Source organism: Schistocerca americana, chromosome 5, assembly GCF_021461395.2.
Source record: "Schistocerca americana isolate TAMUIC-IGC-003095 chromosome 5, iqSchAmer2.1, whole genome shotgun sequence".
NCBI classification, from domain to species: Eukaryota; Metazoa; Arthropoda; class Insecta; order Orthoptera; family Acrididae; genus Schistocerca; species Schistocerca americana.
This window is the reverse complement of record NC_060123.1, coordinates 545,793,924-545,814,849: the sequence shown is the minus strand read 5'-3', so window position 1 is coordinate 545,814,849 and position 20,926 is coordinate 545,793,924. Positions and strand designations below refer to the sequence as shown.

The following is a 20,926-nucleotide window of genomic DNA, read 5'->3' as shown; positions in this document are numbered from 1 at the left end:
GGAGACTGAGGAGAGAGCTGAGAGAATCTGAACAGATAACATACTGTATCCACTGATGGCGACGGATGTATTGGACAGCCTGGAGAACAGCGTAAAGCTCTGCAGTATAAACCGAACACTGGTCGGGAAGCCGAAATCGATTTGGGGTGTCGCCAACAATATAGGCACTCCCTACACCTAACGATGTTTTAGAGCCATCAGTGTAAATAATTGTGGCTTTCTTCATTTGTGCACATAGAACAGCAAATGCCCGACGATAAACAAGTGAAGGGGTACCATCCTTGGGAAATTGACAAAGGTCACGGAGCAGGCAGGTCCGGGAAAGTGGAAGGAAAGAGAATGGAGCAGTTGACGGAAGCAGACTCCCGGTGGTAGTAGGGAGGAAGGGCGGCCTGCATACCCTAAATCCAAGGAGGCGTCGAAAAAAATGTCATGGGCCGGATTAGCAGGCATGGAAGACAGATGGCTAGCATAACACCTCAGAAGGACAGCTCGCCGATTGGACAGCGGAAGTTCAGCAGCCTCAGCATAAAGGCTTTCCACAGGGCTGGTGTAAAATGCTCCAGACACTAAACGTAATCCACGGTGGTGGATAGAGTCGAGACGCCGAAGAATAGACGGCCGAGCAGAGGCGTAAACTATGCTCCATAGTTCTATTTCGAGCGCACTAAGGCGCGATAGAGGCGGAGAAGGACCACTCGGTCCGCTCCCCAGGAGGTACCATTCAGGACACGGAGGGTGTTGAGGGATCGCAGACAGCGAACCGAAAGATAGGAAACGTGGGAGGACCAGCACAGTTTTCTGTCAAACATAAGACCCAAGAATTTAGCGACGTCCGAAAACGGACGGTTGACAGGTCCTAGATGTAAGGAAGGTAGAAGAAACTCCGTACGACGCCAAAAATTAACACAAACGGTCTTACTGGGAGAAAAGCGGAAGCCTGCTGCGATGCTCCAAGAGTGGAGGCGATCGAGACAGCTTGGAGACGTCGTTCAAGAAGGCTGGTCCGTTGAGAGCTGTAGTAGATCGCAAAATCGTCCACAAAGAGGGAGCCCGAGACATCGGAAAAGAGACAGTCCATAATTGGATTTATGGCAATGGAAAACAGTACAAAACTTAGCACGGAGCCCTGGGGTACCCCGTTTTCTTGGGAGAAAGTACGGGAGAGTAGTGTTCACCCGCACTCTAAATGTGCGCTCTGCCATAAATTCGCGAAGAGAAAGGGGCAGCCGACCTCGAAAGCTCCAAGAGAACAGTGTGCGGTGGATGCCTGTCCCCCAACAGGTATCGTATGCTCTCTCCAGATCAAAAAATATTGCTACTGTTTGGCGTTTCCGGAGAAAATTGTTCATGATATAAGAGGAGAGAGCAACAAGATGGTCAACTGCAGAACAATGCTTTCGGAAACCGCATTGGACAGGTGTTAAAAGACTGTGGGACTCTAGCCACCAAGCTAAACGGCAATTCACCATATGCTCCAAAAGCTTACATACACAACTCGTGAGAGAAATTGGGCGATAGCTAGAGGGGAGATGTTTGTCCTTTCCAGGTTTCGGAACAGGAACGACGATAGCTTCCCGCCATCGTCTGGGAAAAGTACTGTCTGTCCAAATTCGATTATAAATGCGAAGGAGGTAACGCAGACAATGGTATGACAAATGCAGCAACATTTGGATGTGGATACCATCCGGTCCTGAGGCGGAGGAGCGAGAAGAAGAGAGTGCATGTTGGAGTTCCCGCATGGAGAAAACAGTATTATAGCTTTCGCGATTTTGAGAGGAGAAAGCAAGAGGTTGCAATTCCGCTGCACGTTTCTTCGGGAGAAACGCTGGTTGGCAATTTGAAAAGCTCGAAATCTCAGCAAAGTGTTGACCCAATGAGTTATAAATTGCGACGGAGTCCACTAACGTATCATGCGCGACAGTGAGCCCAGAGACCGGAGAGAAACTAGGCGCGCCAGATAACCGTCGAATCCGACTCCAAACTTCCGAGGAGGGAGTGAAGGTGTTAAATGAGCTAGTAAAGAAGTCCCAGCTTGCCTTCTTGCTATCGCAGATGACGTGACGGCATCGCGCACGGAACTGCTCATAGCGGATACAGTTGGCCAAAGACGGATGGTGGCGGAAAACGCGAAGAGCACGTCGCCGCTCACGTATTGCGTCACGGCATGCCTCGTTCCACCAAGGAACTGGGGGGCGCTGGGGCAATTCGGAGGTGTGTGGTATTGAAAGTTCCGCAGCTGTAAGAATAACGTCTGTAATATGTGTGACCTCATCGTCGACGCTAGGAAAGTGACGGTCGTCGAATGTCGCTAGAGACGAAAAAGGTGTCCAATCGGCTTGGGCAAACTTCCAGCGTCGCAGGCGCATATATGGCAGTTGAGGCTGCAGTCTAAGGACACATGGAAAGTGGTCACTCGAGTGTGTATCATCAAGGGCGAACCATTCGAAGCGCCGAGCTAGCGGAACAGTACCGACGGAAAGGTCCAAATGAGAGAAATTTGTCGTGGAGGCAGACAAAAATTTAGGGTCCCCAGTGTTGAGGCAAACAAGATCCGCTTGGTGGAAGACGTCTATCAATAGTGAGCCACGCGGACAAGGATGCGGAGATACCCAAAGCGGGTGGTGGGCATTGAAGTCCCCAACCAGCAAATAGGGGGGTGGAAGCTGACCAAGAAGATGAAGGAGATCAGCTCGTGCCATTATGTGGACAATGGAATGTATACAGTACAAAGAGAGAAGGTGTATCCAGAAAGGGAGAGATGGACAGCGACAGCCCTGGTCAGACAGGTAGTGTTGAATTTCCTCGTCGGTCAATCCGTCGAGGGAGCGTTTATAAACGACCCCACGTAAGGAATTTAAAGTGCGGTGCGCTTCCACCCGGACAGGGAAGGTGTGTAGGAGTGAAGTGCACAGAAATTTTTGTGCCTGGAGGGCTCTGATTGTTTCTAACAACAAGGTGCCATTTCGTAATCTGGAACAAGACTTTACAGGACCTGCAATTGCGTCGAGACCTTTCTGAATAATGAAAGGGTTGACCATGGAGAAGTCATGACCTTCGTCCGACCAAGAAACAACAAGGAACTGTGGCAACGATGGAAGGACTGTCTGTGGCTGAGACTCATTGAACTTACGCTTGTGAGCAGACACAGTAGAAGATGAGGAAACCATTGCGCAGGTATCCCCCATGATTACCGGCGTCTCCGATGGCATGCTCCTTCCTTGTGGGGGCCCTCTCTGAGGGCACTCCCGCCTTAGGTGATTGTTCACACCTCAGGTCACACCTCCCTAGAACGGATGGAGGGACCAATCGGCACTTTCGGAAGGTATCAGCTCGGGTAATCACCCCTCCCTGGGCCTGGCCGTTACCAGGGGGAACGTATGTGTCCTACCTGTCTATCCAGGGCGGGGAATTACGCGTTTCCCCGTCACCGGCTACGCATGGAAATGCGTGGGTCAGCCTTCAGACATGCACAGGGAGGAAAGAAGAGAAATGGAAAAACAAAGGGAAAGGAAAGAAGAGAGGTCTCAAACGCCGCAGCGGAGAAAAGGGCAAAGGAAGGATGAAGACTTGCAAGCAGAGAAAGCAAAGAATGTGTTACATTTTCGAGCTTCTGTCTCCGGATGTAGGCACAAAACATACTCCCAGAAGGGGAGAAAGGGAAGGAAAGAGGCGGAGGTGAAGGGGGGGGGGGAGCGAAGATGGGGGATGGGGAAGGATGCAGAAAGGGAAGGTATGCAGCCTGGAAAGGAAGGAACGCCACATTAGCTCGGGGTCCCGTGCTCGCTACGCACGTATCCACAAAAGAGTTGTGGACCCCCTGTGGGGGCTGCCGCTGCTGAACTCTGCCTTCAGTAACTACAGGCCGCTGTTTGTACTTGGTCTCGCTGTACACTTGGAACCTTTCCACTGCGGGGTTGGATGCAGCGTGACTGTTGTCTGCTTCTTGTCGTCCTCCTGGTGGACTGGGGTTCGAGCCTCGGCCAATTAACTGCACAACCATCACCGCCCGAGAGGGCAAGCAGTTTCTCTGTTCACGCACACGCTGTTGGTGTCTCGCATCGTCCTGTACGGCCACGAGCCACCGTCGTCATCCATGCTAGGAGCCGTAGTTTGATCCCGCTTGCCATGGGCTGAGTAATGGGTTCTGGCCAGCTGCCGCGGCCACACGCATTCCGTCCGTTACGCGCTACGTGGCTCTACTCCTGATTCAGCGCTGCTGGCTCTGTGCTAGTCGACGATTGCCATCATCGCCTGAAGGAAGCTGTAGCACGCCGTCCTCCAGACGCTCCGCTGCTCACACCAGCGTGCCCCACTGGCCGAGGGCACCTACATCACAGAGGGCATCGACTGCTTTACCAGAACTGCCTTCGCTGCTGTGGTTGTTGTGAAATAAATAGATTATGCAATCTGTACTGTTTCCATCGCGGGTCACTGTACGACACCTGCTACCACGCTGTGTCACACGAGAGATGACTTTCAAGATTATTTTGATACTTATGAGGAATTTGAATTGGAGACATGCCTGTTATTGCGTACAGGTGACCATTCATTGGAGTATCCTAATACGTACAATGAATAGTTCAATTTTTTTCCCCATGCTTAGAGCATGCATTGGTGGTTTGTCTCTATACATGTTAATGTCCCATAATGAGAATGTGGGTCTGCACGGTATGAAAATGATACAAATAAGGTCTTTGGAAAAGTCATTAATTGGTTTTCTGCAAATGGGCTTGCTCTAAACTTTTAAAAAACACAGTGCATCCAATTTTCTGCTGCAAAAAGTACAGTTCTTTTAATAAATATAACACATCGAAAGAAGTCAGTAGGCAGGGTAGAGCATACTAAGTTTTTGGGTGTACATATAGCTGGGAATCTTAATTGAAAAATTCATATTTTGGATCTTCTAAACCGACTAGGTTCAGAAACTTTTGCAATCTGAATAATTGCCAATTTTGAGGCAATAGAAACTAGTAAGCTAACATACTTGGCATGATTTCACTCTCTGATGTCATACGGAATAATATTTTGAGGTAACTCAACATTTCGACAAAAAGTATTCACTGCTCAAAAGAAAGTGGTTAGAATAATGTGTGGGGTTCACAGCCGCACATCTTGTAGGCATCTTTTTAAAAGATTGGGAATTCTTACAACAGCCTCACAAATGAAATTTGTTCCCAACAACATGGACCAGTTTAAAAACAGTGACATTCATGATTATAATACCAGAAAAAAGGAAGACTTACACTATCCTTTTCTCAACCTATCTTTGGCACAGAAAGGGGTAAAATATGCTGCTATAAAAATTTTCGACAAATTACCAGATGAAATAAAATGTCTGACAGACAGCAGTAATAGCTTCAAAAATAAAATGAAGTCGTATCTCCTTGACAACTCCTCCTACACCATAGATGAATTCTTGAATAGGAATGAATAAATCTATAAATATAGTATATGCCTTTGTGAAATTTAAGGGAATGGGGTAAATAATAGAAATATTATTCTTTAACTCTTTATTGTAATATATATATATATATATATATATATATATATATATATATTAAAAAAATATTGTTTCATGTGTGCATTTCTTGTGCACTTGACACGTTCCACATCATAACGGCTACCGTACCGTGCGATTGATCAATGGAACATGCAACTAACTAACTGTCTGCACACCAGTTTAGCGGGTAATTTGCTGTTTACCCACCTGATGATACGGTAGGCAGTACTCAACGGCCACTCCAGTTTTCAGCACGTTGTTGCCAACGGCATGTCGCTGCCAGCAGTAGTTTCCCTGGATTTGAGGGATTCGAGGTATGTACGATACACTATTGTCACGATGATAACTGGATATCCGAGAGCCTGCACGATCTTGGAAATGGAATGCCTCATGCGTTCGCTGCACCATAGCCTGTGTGGTGAGCTGGAATCCATCCTGACCGCAATGGCTACCAGCCCTACCTATCACCGTAGTGGTCGTACGCCTCAACGGCTACACGTGGTAACAGAAGTAATCACTGCTACCTCAACGTCGCAGTCGCAGCTAGTAGCGTAAATATGCAATAGGATGAGTGCAATAACATTTTTGTGTCATGGCAAGTCGGTGAATTGTAAAAGATGTGTGTTAGGTTGCACTATTTGTAACGGGCAATGTATTTCGTATTGCGCAAGAACTATCGCTCATTGTTATGTCGTGTGTAGAGTAGTAACTATGACCAAGCACGCAGGAGAAGGAATGAAGTTGCAGTGGGAAGTGTTACGTTAATACTACATTTAAGGGTCCCAGTCACCATTCCGTTTCGATCTCTTGACGTTTGGTGATTTTTATTTGACTGGCAAAGGGTCAACCGTGTTTAAGTTGATACCACCCTTGAGGATGCGTTGCACATTTTAGAAGTTCAGTTAGCTGAGTTGAGAGTAAGTGTTGCAGCTATGTCTAAGGAATTTAAGACTATGGTAGGGAACAGCCCTATGTTCAATGTATCTATGCTCACAATGCGTGCAAATACTGTTGCCTTAGATAATCCCATATACATGTAATGGACTGGAGGCAGAAATACACGATGAGAGGATGGATAGAGGCAGGGAACTGACTATTGATCATTTGAGAAACAATTCTAGGCTTAAGGAGACTTTTGAGAAGTTAAAAAACGGTAGTACCTGCGTGGAAGGGCAAAGAAGAGAAAAGATTCTAGTGTGAGTTTAAGTGATGCGGAAACTGGTAACGTTCTAGAAGTTAACGGAGGCTACGTGGGATCAGCAGCTCTACAATCTTCTGAAAATTCGGAGTCTGCATTAGGCGTGGTGCCACGCGAAATAAATGTGTAATATACTGAAAGAAATAGCAACATGTGTGATATTGATTTAGGTGCAGTATTATCTACTCCAATGAGAGCTAATGGGTGATGCCTACAGTCCGTCGAGCCTGGACCAAGTGTATGTATGAATGGGCACTGGAAGTGCGTCTGCCAATGATTTTTGTGTCGTCCAGAGTGTAGCTACAGACGGTAACTTTGTTGTAGATCTTATTGACGACGCTCGGGAGCCCATATATGACGTTAATTATGTTGCAGATGTTTTGGTTAATGAAGTGGAACTGAAGATTTTTCTTTTTTTTTGTGAAGGATGCGGCTTCGTCCCCGCCTGGCGCTTCCTCGGAGCGGAGGAATGGGTTAGGAGAAGAAGGATACTTTGAAACGAGTGATCAGTCTGACAAACTAAGTCCTTTCAGCAAAGTTTGCTTGAAGATTAGGATGATACTTGCAATATAACATGTTTTGAAGGTAAGAGAAAATTTAATGCGAAAACTGTTCTTTCTCAGCGCTGAATGGAACTCAGTGATGGAGGGGACTAATGTGAATGACGCACTGTCGCTGGGTTCTCCTTTCATTAAGAATGAACCATCTGAGTTGCGTGCCGTGTCATTTAGCTTCAACAAGGAAACATAGCATTGCAAGGAGGATTCAGTCTGTGTTACCTCTTGAGTAAAGCGAGTAGGTAAAGCTACCGGTCAACGTATTATGTGTGGCAGTACCGTATTTGGTTTCTATGTGAGTATAGTTTTAGGGGTGTATTTTCTGGGATAACGTAAGCTGAGCTTTGGCTACAAAGACAAAATTCCGAATGATGTAGCAGAGTACTCGTAGAAGCCACCCGATAAGAAGTGCTGAGTATAAGAAATCAATTGAGTGGAGCCATTTATTGTTTAAAGACGATTTGCCGGCTGGAGTGGCCGAGCGGTTCTAAGCGCTACAGTCTGGAACCGCGCGACCGCTACGGTCGCAGGTTCGAATCCTGCCTCGGGCATGGGTGTGTGTGATGTTCTTTGGTTAGTTAGGTTTAGGTTGTTCTAAGTTCTAGGGGACAGATGACCTCAGAACTTAAGTCCCATAGTGCTCAGAGCCATTTTACATAAGATTTGTTAAGGGGCTGTAATAAGAACACAGAGTTTTTAATCATTATTTTGTTATGAAACTTCCTGGCAGATTAAAACTGTGTGCCGGTCCGAGACTCGAACTCGGGACATTTGCCTTTCTCGGGCAAGTGCTCTACCAACTGAGCTACCCAAGCACGACTCACGACCCGTCCTCACAGCTTTAATTCCACCAGTATCTCGTCTCCTTCTGGATTATTTTGTTACTTTGTTACGTGATGATTCGACGTAGTAATGTGTACAGGAAGATCGAGGGAAATCCCGTGGGAAAATAGCAATGCATTGAACAAGAAGATCACATTACCACGGAGTGGATACTCCAGCACGTACAGGTATACCGTGTCGTATGACACACTTAACTCAGTGTCTCGATTTCGGTTGTGGTTCTGACTCTGCACTGAGCAATCTGTATCTACTGTAGGCGGTAAAACGCCTAGCCACTTGAGTTCACATTGAACCAGTTGCCCGTAGACTGGGTTAGAGAACAGTAATTAATGTAATAAGCAGACAATCAACATTGCGGTTTATGCTGGCTTTCAATAAAGAGAATCGGAATATATTGTACATGTATGTCAAAGCATGAAATGTACTGTTAAGAACTTGTTTCAGAATTGTAAACATGACGATAGTATCGTGGACTGGATCGCCATAAGGAAAGAGGGGTGTTGTGCCACGGTTCCGGATGGCTCTTGTGACTAACTCAGCGAAAGATCGTCATAGGGAGGGTATGGCAAGATGCCTCAGTGACTAGGCGTCGAGGTGCTAGAACAAGTATTCATTAAGCTAGCATTGCAGAGGACGACGTTCATAGCTACAGGAAAGGAGGAGTTGCTTCGCATCACAGTACCGACATGTCTCTTGGAGGGGCTGACGTGATGATAAAGTATCGTGTGAAAAGGTGCAGCAAACGCATGAGGCGTTCCGGTCTCCAAGTTCGTTCAATGATAGCCAGTTATAGTGTGCCATATCTACCTCGAATCCCTGATATCCAGAGACAGTGCTGCTGGCAGGGACACAGAAACACCTCCCATCACAATGACCTCTGTCTGTCACAGGTCACAGGGAACAATGATTGGCATGTGTACAGGTAGACCACCAATGGATGCTCTGAACATGGCGAAAAGGTTAAACTAAAGCAGTCATTGTAGACGTCAAGATACTCCAGCGAAAGGTTACGAGTAAGCTATAATAGGCATGTCTCCAATTCAAATTGTTAATGAGTGTCAAAATAATATTGAAAGTTATCTCCTGTCCGACACTTTTAATTAACGCGCACCGGTAGGCACTTGTCTGTCACAAAAAAGCTTTAGCCTTCTAGCTGTTCGCTGGGGTAATTTATAGCTGAATGGAAACTGTAAGATATGTCTTAGCAAGTCGTCTAAACTCTGAAGTCACCCAGCAAATAGAAAGGCTTGGCGGGCAGAATCAGCGAGCGAGGGCCGCGCAGATAAAAGGGCATCCGCGGCTTGACACACCGTTCTTCTCCTGGCTGTTTTGGGGACATGCTCATCTTTCCGTCTTGTGAAATGGCCACGTCGGAACAATTTCTTTCTGGATTAGTTGTGATATAGTTGCTTGCTTGCTGCATTTGCGTAATTGCACATAATATGATTTTCAGATTATATAAGATTAGAGTTGTTTCTGCAAGATACTTTGCAGTCGTATGTAATGTGCGGAGTGTTAGGTCTTTGTTCGAATTCGCAACATCGCCAGAACATTTGGGAATCAACATCCTATTTTTATTCATTCTCCCGAACTTTCAAATGTTTATCTCATTGCTCGTCCAGTCGTAGGAGGTTAACGCCAATAAATGATGATTTTCTTTGCCTCTTATATGTAGATGGTCATGTCAAGATACGTGGACCGGTGAATGCGATTAGTGTGTGATAGATGAGATCTTGCATTCAGTTCCTGTAAAACGTATTGATTCGGGATTCTTACAAACTAATTTTTTGCTTCCCTGACCTTGTTTCATGATAACTTTTCAAGTGTTCCATATCTCTAAATGTTTTGACTTAGTAACTTCATTTGCGAAAGCACTACGTTCGCTTTATATACATTTAAAGCCGATAGGAAGTAAACCTTCTTCTTATTTTAAATGGAATTTTCAGCTATGTCGGTACGTTATGTTCGTCCTAATGAGGAACTTCAAGATACATGCTTGAGGAGACAGAGACTTCGAGATAAAATTCTACTATCACGCCAGTTCAGGTCTTTTCGATTTGCTAGTTGTTTTGGAATACAGAGAACAAACAGATTTTCTTGGGGTGAATTATGTCTATAAGGTGCAGTTTCGTATACACATACAGTGAGTAGCTGCATATCTGTTGTCAGGATTATGGCTTCAGTCTTATCTTAGTTTAACCCTTATTTAATTATTTCCCTGTACTTCGAGAAGTATTCGTCATTAACAAATTTAAAAACAATGTCAGACTACGGTTATTTACGCATGGGTCAGATTCTATACACAGGGATATTGTGTCTTGGCATTAAAAACCGGGTTCGTAGGATATTCTGAATTCACGGATTAAATTACAAAGCAGTTCAAGATTAAAGCCTTACTAGAAGAAACGTGCCCACTACACTAAGAAATTAGACTGAAGAGTCTGAAAAACCGTCACACTGCGACTTTCATATGGTTGTTTCTATCTTTCCTTTAGAAAACGTCAGAAAAGCTATCTCGCTTTGTGACAGTAACCACCAGCAATCACGTAGGAAAAACTGAGAGATGAAACAAGCAGTTCTATCTTTTACGGATCAACATACAACACAAATGCAAATGCTCTATCTGTGAATCTCACCGAGTACAATTTCATCTCCGCAACTACCTCATCGGAGCGGATAGAAACGTTTGTTACTCTAAACTATTGGTTAGTGTTGGTCACGTCGATGTTCCCAGTGTCGCAGTGATATTAGGCCTGGTGTTAAACATGTGGTTTCGAGTTTCCGCTCCTGCAAATTCTTAACCTAGCAGTCATCTAGGCTTCGGAACCTTGAGCAAACTCATTCAAGCACGCAGCCTCCACTCCGGCAAAGAAGAAGCAGCAACAGTCAGATCTGGCCCCACTAACAACCAAACAAGCTACTGTTATTGACATTTACACCAGTAGGCAACGAGTCATCTCTCAGGGTGACATCAAAAGGAATATGAGTACAGTTTTCAGAGTTCCGTGATGCTCTCGCAATTGACCGGCTGTGCCCATCCTAGCGGAAGATGGAAATGAAAGACCCTAGCCTACAAAAGCCCATTTTTAACGGTCCTTACCGGGTCAGTCGTTGGTACACACAACCTGTGGGCTACTATTTACTCTTCAACTTCGCATTTTCACGTCTTGCCTCGCCGCGCTCAACATTGGCAGCACTATACTCTCGCGGGACTTGAATTCCTTTATGTATTACTTTTCTACCATCTACGTACTACTTGTACGGACACTTACAGCCAAAGAAAGGAATACATAATTACTGAATATCAGTGTTGCTTCCTTGGGGTTTGCCTTTTTACGAAGGTTTCCTCAGTTGGCCTAGTCCAGTACGGGTGGTCTTACCACAGAACACATAGCTCCCTCAGTTTTCAACTTTAACCTTACAGCAGTTGGCGCTGAGCGCTCGGTACGCCTAAAGTTGTTCCGAGGACATTCCGGTCACAGCAAAACACCTCACACACAGAATTAAGTCGGAATCCTTACCTTCGTGTCTTGAGACGCGTTCTCGTTCAGTGTCGTCAGATCACCTGCAACAAACGGACTCAGTTGTTTACTTATTTTTTGTGCTTTTAACTAGGTACAAAAAGAATACCGTATGATGCACATAAAGTTGTACGGTTTGAAGAACATTTATACTTGATATTTTAGCGGCAATGTGTTACATTAAATGACAGTGGCCACGTAATCTAGATTCAGGCGGTACTCATGAAAGTCATGATCCAAATCTCAAGAAACTCAATTATGAATGTGTGTACTTAGCAAGCGATTACAATAGTCAAGCGTCTAAATGACAGAGACGATGTCAAAGCCTACTGAGTTCGCGTTTAGAGAGTAACTTCACATGCATAAGTTACCGACAGTAAGAGGTCGTGCGGGGTAGCCGCGCTGTCTGGGGCGCCTTGCCACGGTGCGCGCGGCTTCCCCCGTCGGATTTTCGAGTCCTCCCTCGGGCATGGGCGTGTATGTTGTCGTTAGCGTAAGATACTTTAAGTTAGAAAATAAACAATTTTTTTCAGCCTTCAGTTGCAAGGTAATTTTTACTCGTTTATCTAGGTTTCGATTCCAGTAATGGAATCTTCTTCAGAACCTATGAATTAAACCACATACGGACATATGTTACTCACTGGAATGCATCATCAGTCTAACGATTGAATAATAAAGAAATCGTGATACTGCCGCGAAACTGCTCGCGACGCCTAGTTTTCCGCGCCGCTCACATGTGGTCCTTATTTCTGGCCGGCGTAGCTCCGTTTACGTTCGCCTTGATGGTTTTAAACTTGACAAACATAATCTTATGATTATGCGTCTTTATTGTTTTAATTTTTAATCTGTGACATGGCCAGTGTTTGGCTCTCAAAATAATTTAATTTTTTGTCAGTATCAGGACGATTTCTTTATTATTCAATCGTTAGACTGATGATGCATTTCAGTGAGTAATATATGTCCGTAAGTGATTTAATTCGTAAGTTCTGAAGAAGATTCCATTACTGGAATCGAAACCTAGGTAAACGAGTAAAAATTACCTTGCAACTGAAGGCTGAAAAAAATTGTTTATTTTCTATACATATACGGTTGCTGACGCGCTGCATGATGTTAAAGATTTGTACTTTAAGTTAGATTAAGTAATGTGTAAGTCTAGCGACCGATGAACTCACCAGTTTGTCCCTTAGGAACTTACCGCCAACAGTAAAATATCTATAAAATGACGTGATTTTTTCGTTCTTCCTAGCTGAATATTATCTGGTCATATACAAACGGACTTCCGTGCCCCATGGATATTCCACGCGGATTCTTGAATAGTTCCCTGCCTCGGCGTTAGCAGAGCCGCGGCCTTCAGACCGTTACCTGCACTTTTCGGAACTGGCGATCCTGCCTCTCAGCCAAGTCAGTGAGTTTTCGGCGAGCCGGTGGGTGCCCTGCTACTCCGGCAGAACGGCGCGCTCGCGTCGGCTACACTACAATCTTTCTCAAACGAATTTAAAGAAATTGCTGGGTAAAAAAAAAATTGTTTGTTACGTCAGTTATAGCTTCTTATGTCAGCTTTATGCCTATCAGTTCGCTTATAGTTGTGATATTTCGCGTATAAGTAACACTGGACGACATCATAAAAAATAGGGGTCGCTATGAATTTGAGTTTGGTGCATATTAGACAATATATTGCTGCATATGAAATTCAGTTAACATATAGAATAGACTTAGAACTATCACCGATCTCGAGAAAAATGGTGTTACGTATCACATTCATTTGCGATCGCTCGCGCCAGCTATAAAGCTAGAATGAAATCCTCATAATACCCCTCGCATCTCAGAAACGAGATTTTTGGCGAATGACAGCACACAAAGAGAAGAGTATTTTACCATATGCTAAACGAGCAGAACTTTCTTATCTAAGAGTAACTGCCGGTTTTTGCAATGGAACGTTGTAATTTTTTAAGGCTCATCGGTAAGTTATGAAATGAGAATTAGCATGACTTTACAACAAGAAAAGTGAAGAAACTGCACTTTTATATTTATATTGGGAGCGTGCTTTCTCACAAGCTTTTACCCTCATTTGTCCTCAGTACCTTGTTTAATAAACTACTGTCTCTGGAATCTGTCGCATTTACACTTTATTAGGACATTAGTGAGAAGACAGCGTGTAAACTCCGCTTTGTTCTGACAAAAGAAGCAAATTTTAACACGGCGACAAGAGAAATGTAGGTGATACGTGACATTTGTCACTGACGAATGAATTGTTTTCAGTTTACAGTAAGTACCAGTAAGTGCAATAAGTACTAGTATAGAAAAGGGGGTGGACCAACGACCAAATCGAAAAACTTATACGACTTTATCGTGAAATACCTTGTTTTTGAAAACTGATACTTGGACGTTACACAAGAATGTAAAGAATATTAAGTGCAAAGAGATGATTGAAACATTTTCAGACAGTATTCCAACTGTGGACGAAAGTGCTATAAAAATGAACAAAATTCCAAAACGAGGGAATATCCAAAAACATGGAAGGAGACAGCATTTCGTGGTGTGAGCGAAACTCGGACGTAATATATCTTAAGTAACGTCAACATCTTTTTTAAAAACCGTTTCTAGATGCACGAAGCAAGCGTTATTGTAAATATGTTTGCTTTATTTCAACAAACTGAAACGCATTTGGTGACAAAAATAATCATTTTCTTGAAGTAGCAAAGATATATTTAAATTACATTCAGTAAATTATGAAATAATCTCAGAACGGTGCAGGTCTTCAAAAGGGAAAGGGGATGAGATGTATAAAGCAACACTATAGTGAGCGTCAACAAAATGTTGTTTGCAGTATGTTCATTATTACAGGCTATTCCTCGTAATGTATTATGCACATTATTTGAGAGGTATTAGGAATTACTGTACTTTACAAAGGCTCAAACAGCTATCGGATCCCACAGTTTTCTTCCTTGCATCGCCCATACTGTCTTTCAAAGATGAAAAGCAAAGTCTCTAAATATACAGCAATAAATAAAACGTCGCACTGTACAATGTGCTTGCGGTGGGACTCAGTCGCAACTCCTGAAATCCGTCTGCCGAGGCCACTGTTCTGTCGTGAATAGACGGCCGTCCTGGGTCCGCGGATAAATAACGAAAACCCACCGATTTGTCCCCACATACGAACGGACCAGACGTGAGCAGATCGAGGAACTAAGTCCGATGGGCAGGGACTGCACATTAGTGGAAAACAATCGACTTCGGATCGTGGGCCAGATCCACCAGTGCTGCCCGAAGAACTAGCTTGCGATTCTGGTCCATCGCGAAAACCGGCTCATGTATGACCAGCTATTCCATGGCAGTGGCAGTTACACTTCTAGTCCGTATAATACGTTGTAAGAGGTCCATGACTAAGGAATTTGTTTCTAGCGCACTCGTGCAGATGTAACTTCGATGGACTGCTCACGCGTTGCCCGCGATATACACTCCTGGAAATGGAAAAAAGAACACATTGACACCGGTGTGTCAGACCCACCATACTTGCTCCGGACACTTCGAGAGGGCTGTACAAGCAATGATCACACGCACGGCACAGCGGACACACCAGGAACCGCGGTGTTGGCCGTCGAATGGCGCTAGCTGCGCAGCATTTGTGCACCGCCGCGTCAGTGTCAGCCAGTTTGCCGTGGCATACGGAGCTCCATCGCAGTCTTTAACACTGGTAGCATGCCGCGACAGCGTGGACGTGAACCGTATGTGCAGTTGACGGACTTTCAGCGAGGGTGTATAGTGGGCATGCGGGAGGCCGGGTGGACGTACCGCCGAATTGCTCAACACGTGGGGCGTGAGGTCTCCACAGTACATCGATGTTGTCGCCAGTGGTCGGCGGAAGGTGCACGTGCCCGTCGACCTGCGACCGGACCGCAGCGACGCACGGATGCACGCCAAGACCGTAGGATCCTACGCAGTGCCGTAGGGGACCGCACCGCCACTTCCCAGCAAATTAGGGACACTGTTACTCCTGGGGTATCGGCGAGGACCATTCGCTACCGTCTCCATGAAGCTGGGCTACGGTCCCGCACACCGTTAGGCCGTCTTCCGCTCACGCCCCAGCATCGTGCAGCCCGCCTCCAGTGGTGTCGCGACAGGCGTGAATGGAGGGACGAATGGAGACGTGTCGTCTTCAGCGATGAGAGTCGCTTCTGCCTTGGTGCCAATGATGGTCGTATGCGTGTTTCGCGCCGTGCAGGTGAGCGCCACAATCAGGGCTGCATACGACCGAGGCACACAGGGCCATCACCCGGCATCATGGTGTGGGGAGCGATCTCCTACACTGGCCGTACACCACTGGTGATCGTCGAGGGGACACTGAATAGTGCACGGTACATCCAAACCGTCATCGAACCCATCGTTCTACCATTCCTAGACCGGCAAGGGAACTTGCTGTTCCAACAGGACAATGCACGTACGCATGTATCCCGTGCCACCCAACGTGCTCTAGAAGGTGTAAGTCAACTACCCTGGCCAGCAAGATCTCCGGATCTGTCCCCCATTGAGCATGTTTGGGACTGGATGAAGCGTCGTCTCACGCGGTCTGCACGTCCAGCACGAACGCTGGTCCAACTGAGGCGCCAGGTGGAAATGGCATGGCAAGCCGTTCCACAGGACTACATCCAGCATCTCTACGATCGTCTCCATGGGAGAATAGCAGCCTGCATTGCTGCGAAAGGTGGATATACACTGTACTAGTGCCGACATTGTGCATGCTCTGTTGCCTGTGTCTATGTGCCTGTGGTTCTGTCAGTGTGATCATGTGATGTATCTGACCCCAGGAATGTGTCAATAAAGTTTCCCCTTCCTGGGACAATGAATTCACGGTGTTCTTATTTCAATTTCCATGATTGTATAAGCTACAATAGAATCGCAGACCAGAGAGCAGTGTCGGCAGCAGTAGTGGTAGTAGCTCGCAGTCGGGCTGTGGTGTCAGGTCGCTGTTAGAGAGCAGTTGTCGAGTTGTATAGCTCACAGAGAGCACTTGTGTCCTGTATGGAATTACGAAGGCCGATCGTGGAGAACGATGACGGTGCCTGAGCGATGTAGTATAAGGTAAAAGCAAAAATTATTATTATTTATTGCCGCGCACATATGTAATTTGCAACAACTCATTTAGTTCTATTGTTATATCAAAGTCACTTATAAATATTTTTCAATAATAATCTTTCTTATAAAGATAACTTTTGACAGTCACCCATCTAAATTTAAAGTTTCTACTAATTTCTCCTATCCATAGTCATGCCAATTATCGTAAATAAAATCAGTTGTTTTTCAGACATTACGAACTGTAGTGGTCAGGATTGCACTGGGCTGTGCCAGAAAACTTTCTTATAGGAGCAGATAAATACGCGTTATCCGGCGACTTCATTGAAGTAAGAATCTTCAGTTATTCAGAATGACTTTTCAGGACCAAGACGCAGCATTGCTGACGTCTAGATTTACCAGTTTGGATTCAGTCAGTCAGTTAATTATTGAAAGGTTATACATGAGTCACATTTTTATTGAGACGTTAGACACATTTTTATTCCGATGTTACGGAAATAATCTGTTGGGAGGTTATAACATGTCTCTGTTTTGGTATTATGGCAGTTGGAATATCGCATTTTCAGTTTTATGAACTTACAACTTAATACAAATTATCATCAAAGACATACTCATTGAGGGTGCTTCACAGTTCCTATGACAGGGCTCTTGCGGTTCCAGAAGAGGCTTCATGGATAAAGGTTCGATTAGGAAACCTTGTCCGTAAATATACCGCTGGGATATAAAATAAGTTTAAAGATTTCGATTAGGAAACCTTGTCCGTAAATATACCGCTGGGATATAAAATAAGTTTAAAGATCTTAAGAATCTCCCGCTTCACAGTACACACACTGAGAAGGGGCCGCCAGCGTCAGTGCCTGTTGTAATTATGACATTACATGACATTTACGTCCCACTACATCAACACCTACGAGCAACTGGCGCTTTCGCAACTGTGAGGGTTGACTGTGGCACTTCACAAACACGCGACACCCTCGTCCTTCATCACGTACAAGAGAACCGGATGATGAGTTCTCGGAACAGTGCCTATGTTATGGGCTCCTGTAGACCACATACGTCAGAGCTGATTGTCTCCGCTGTACGCGTACCGAAATGTGTGAGACCGAAAGTGTTCCAACATTTAAACTTATTTTACATCGAAAAGGTACATTTCCGAACTACTAAGTGCTCTCCACAACTCCTAATGACCTGTAATAGGGATTGTGAACCACCCTCTGTAGTGATACCATCTGCTGCTGGAAAACAATTTATCAAATTGCTACTAGTCTTGGTCATATATTTTGGTCATATACTCGTACACGGACCGTCATCTGCAACCTGGTAACTAACAACAGAAAAAAATGAGATATAGTGCAGCTGTGGAACAGCCCTTAAATTTAACACAATCATTAAAACAAAAGAAAGATTTAAAAAAGTTACAGTAAATTACGACATTTACTTCAGTTCTCAGCAGTCCTAACATATCAATCCTAACCATAACTGTCCGCAGCCTGACGCATAAAGACTCCAGCTTTGGCACTTGGTTTTGGATCTCTAGCATACTTCTTTTTTCTTCTACCTGGTGCCCAATAATTTTTGGGACTTTAGCAGAATTAGAATCGCCACGTCCTCTTTGGGCTACCATCTGTTAGTTTTCTGGTAGACAGTATTTCTAAGCCTAAGATCACACATCAGTATTTCTATTACCGAATGATTTTACACTCTGCAGCGGAGTGTACGCTGGTTTAAAACTTCTCTCAGATTGAAAGTGTGTACCAAACAGGTACTCCAACGAAGGGCCGTTGGCATTCGCAGAAAAGCGTCCTACCGGCTCTAAGCTACCCAAACACGATCCACGGTCTGCCCTCGGAGGTAGAAGAGGAGATACTGGCAGAAGTGAAATTGTGAGTGCACATTGGGAGTCATGTTTTGATAGCTTAAACGGTGGGGCGCTTTTCTGCGAAAGGCAAAGGTCCTAAGTCCGAGGCCTGGTTTGGCACAAGGTTCTGATCTGCCAGCAAGTTTCAGTATTTCAGTTCGGCAGTACTCGCATACTATGTTAATAATTGTGCATAAATAAAATTACTATAACACATAAATTTTGTTGCTGTTAATGTAAATCACGAACTACAGAGAAGCTAATACAAAATGAGTACAGCGATTACAAATGGCTCTAACTATTTGACGCATAGTTATAAATCAATAAAAAGTTTTTAATAAAATGTAAAAAAAGTTACAAAACATTTTACACACTTTATAGGTGCTCTACATAACTCCCCTTGCCCACAAGGATAACAGCTTTCCGAGAATCCATTTCATTCCAAGCGAATGTGGCGTCACCGATTTGAGCGCATTAGATATGCTGAGTTTCAGTTCTGGAATTATTTTCGTACATTAGTGTCAGAGCCAGAGATCTTGTTGGGAAAGGGAAAAACACATCGTCCGAATGTCGAGTGCGACAGATCCAACGGTTGAGAAGAGTTAAATACGCCGACTTTCGATTACATGCTCTTGCGAAACGATGGAAGTTTTTAAACGTTCTTTTAAAATCTCTGTAATTCTTACCGAAGTATCGCGCTATACGTTAAATACACTAATGGAAAAAGTCTGAACACCATAAAATAATCTACAGTAATAAATTCCGGGAACACTTTTATCTAAGTAATGTATTTAAGTTATTAGCATTCGAAGATCATAGGTTAATGTGAGCGTGAGATACGCCATTTAAATGTGAAATGCTGGTATAGTAATAACCTGTGTAGCTACCACAATGCTGAATCAAAGCATGCAAACTTTCATGCATTGTGTTGTACAGGTGCCGGATGTCAATTTGTGGGCTGGTGTTCCATGCCTGTTGCACTTGGTCGAACAGTACACAGATGGTTAATTGTGTTTGTATATGACGCTGGTGTTTTCGTCCGATTATGTCCCGTATGTACTCTATTGAAGAGAGATCTGGTGACCGAAGCATGTTAATGCAACTTGTTGACCCTCTGTGGACCATGTTGAGCTATAACAACTGGATGTGGGCGAGAGTTGTCTTGCTGGAAAATACCCCCTGCAATGCTGCTCAAGAATGGCATCACATCAGGCCGCAACAACAGATTGGTGTATGCATTTGCATACGAGGGATAAGCACGAGACAGCTCCTGCTGTCATGTGAAATCTTGCCCTAGAGCATAACTCCAGGCATAGGTATAAGTTGTTTAGTAGGCATATGGGGCAGATGGATTGGTTCCAGCCCCTCAACTAGCCTCCTCCTAACCAACAGACGACCATTACTGGCACCAAGGTATAACCGTCTTTCATCAGAAAAACAACTGACCTCCAGCGTATCCTTCAATAAGCTCTCGCTTGACATCACTGAATTCGTTCACGGTGGTGGTTTGTGGCCAGTGGACTGCACGCTACAGGGAGTCTGGTTCGGAGCTGTCCTTGAAGTAACCTGAAAGCAAATCCCTCTAAAACACAAGTGTGTGCTTTCCATTTACGGAACAGAGAGGCTAGAAGGAACCTAAACATAACCTGGATAGGGCAACAACTGACCAACTGCAATACTCCAAAATATCTGGGAGTAAAGCTTGACCGTTTCCTCACATTCCAAGTCCACTGCAATGACACAAAAATGAAAGTATCTGCTAGGAACATCGTCATTCGGAAACTGACAGGTAACAATTGGGGAGCACAACCAGATGCTCTTCGCAGATCTGCATTGTCCTTACGCTTCTCTGCTGCTGAATATGCTGCACCCGTGTGACAGAACTCCAACCATGCCAGACAAGTGGACATTGCCCTTAATGAAACAGTACACATTGTCAGTGGCTGCTTGCGGGCAACTCCTATTAATAAAATTTATCATCTCATGGGTATAGCACCTCCACATATCAGAAGAAGACCAGCAGAAAAAGAGAAGTGGAAACAGGAGACAGAGCCAAGACACACCTTTTTCAGATGTGAATACCAACATCCAAGATTAAGATCAATAAAGAGTTTCCTCCTTTGAACGGAACCACTTTTAACGTCACCTGCAAATCGTCGAATACAGGTTTGGCGTAACTTGCCATCAGAGAGGTACTGGAACAACCCTAAAGAAGAGCTTGCTAAAGGACGGAACCTCCCATATAAAACATGGAACGTCTTCAATAGGCTGAGAACTGGTGTATCCTGATGCAAGGTCAATTTGAAGAAATGGGGTTTCTCTCTAGGAGATGAACTATGCGAATGTGGCAAACAGCAAGATCATCAACATCTGCTC

The 20,926-nt window shown here is 44.7% G+C and overlaps 1 protein-coding gene across 1 annotated transcript in view; it reads right to left on the bottom strand.

Annotated features, from left to right (window-relative positions):
- The window catches only part of LOC124616516, a 96,944-nt gene that overhangs the window by 43,037 nt on the left and 32,981 nt on the right, over positions 1 to 20,926 (bottom strand). Inside the window, exon 2 of the mRNA XM_047144830.1 lies at positions 11,623 to 11,666. Coding sequence (XP_047000786.1) covers positions 11,623 to 11,666 — 44 coding nt within the window. The remainder of the gene's footprint in view (positions 1 to 11,622; positions 11,667 to 20,926) is intronic.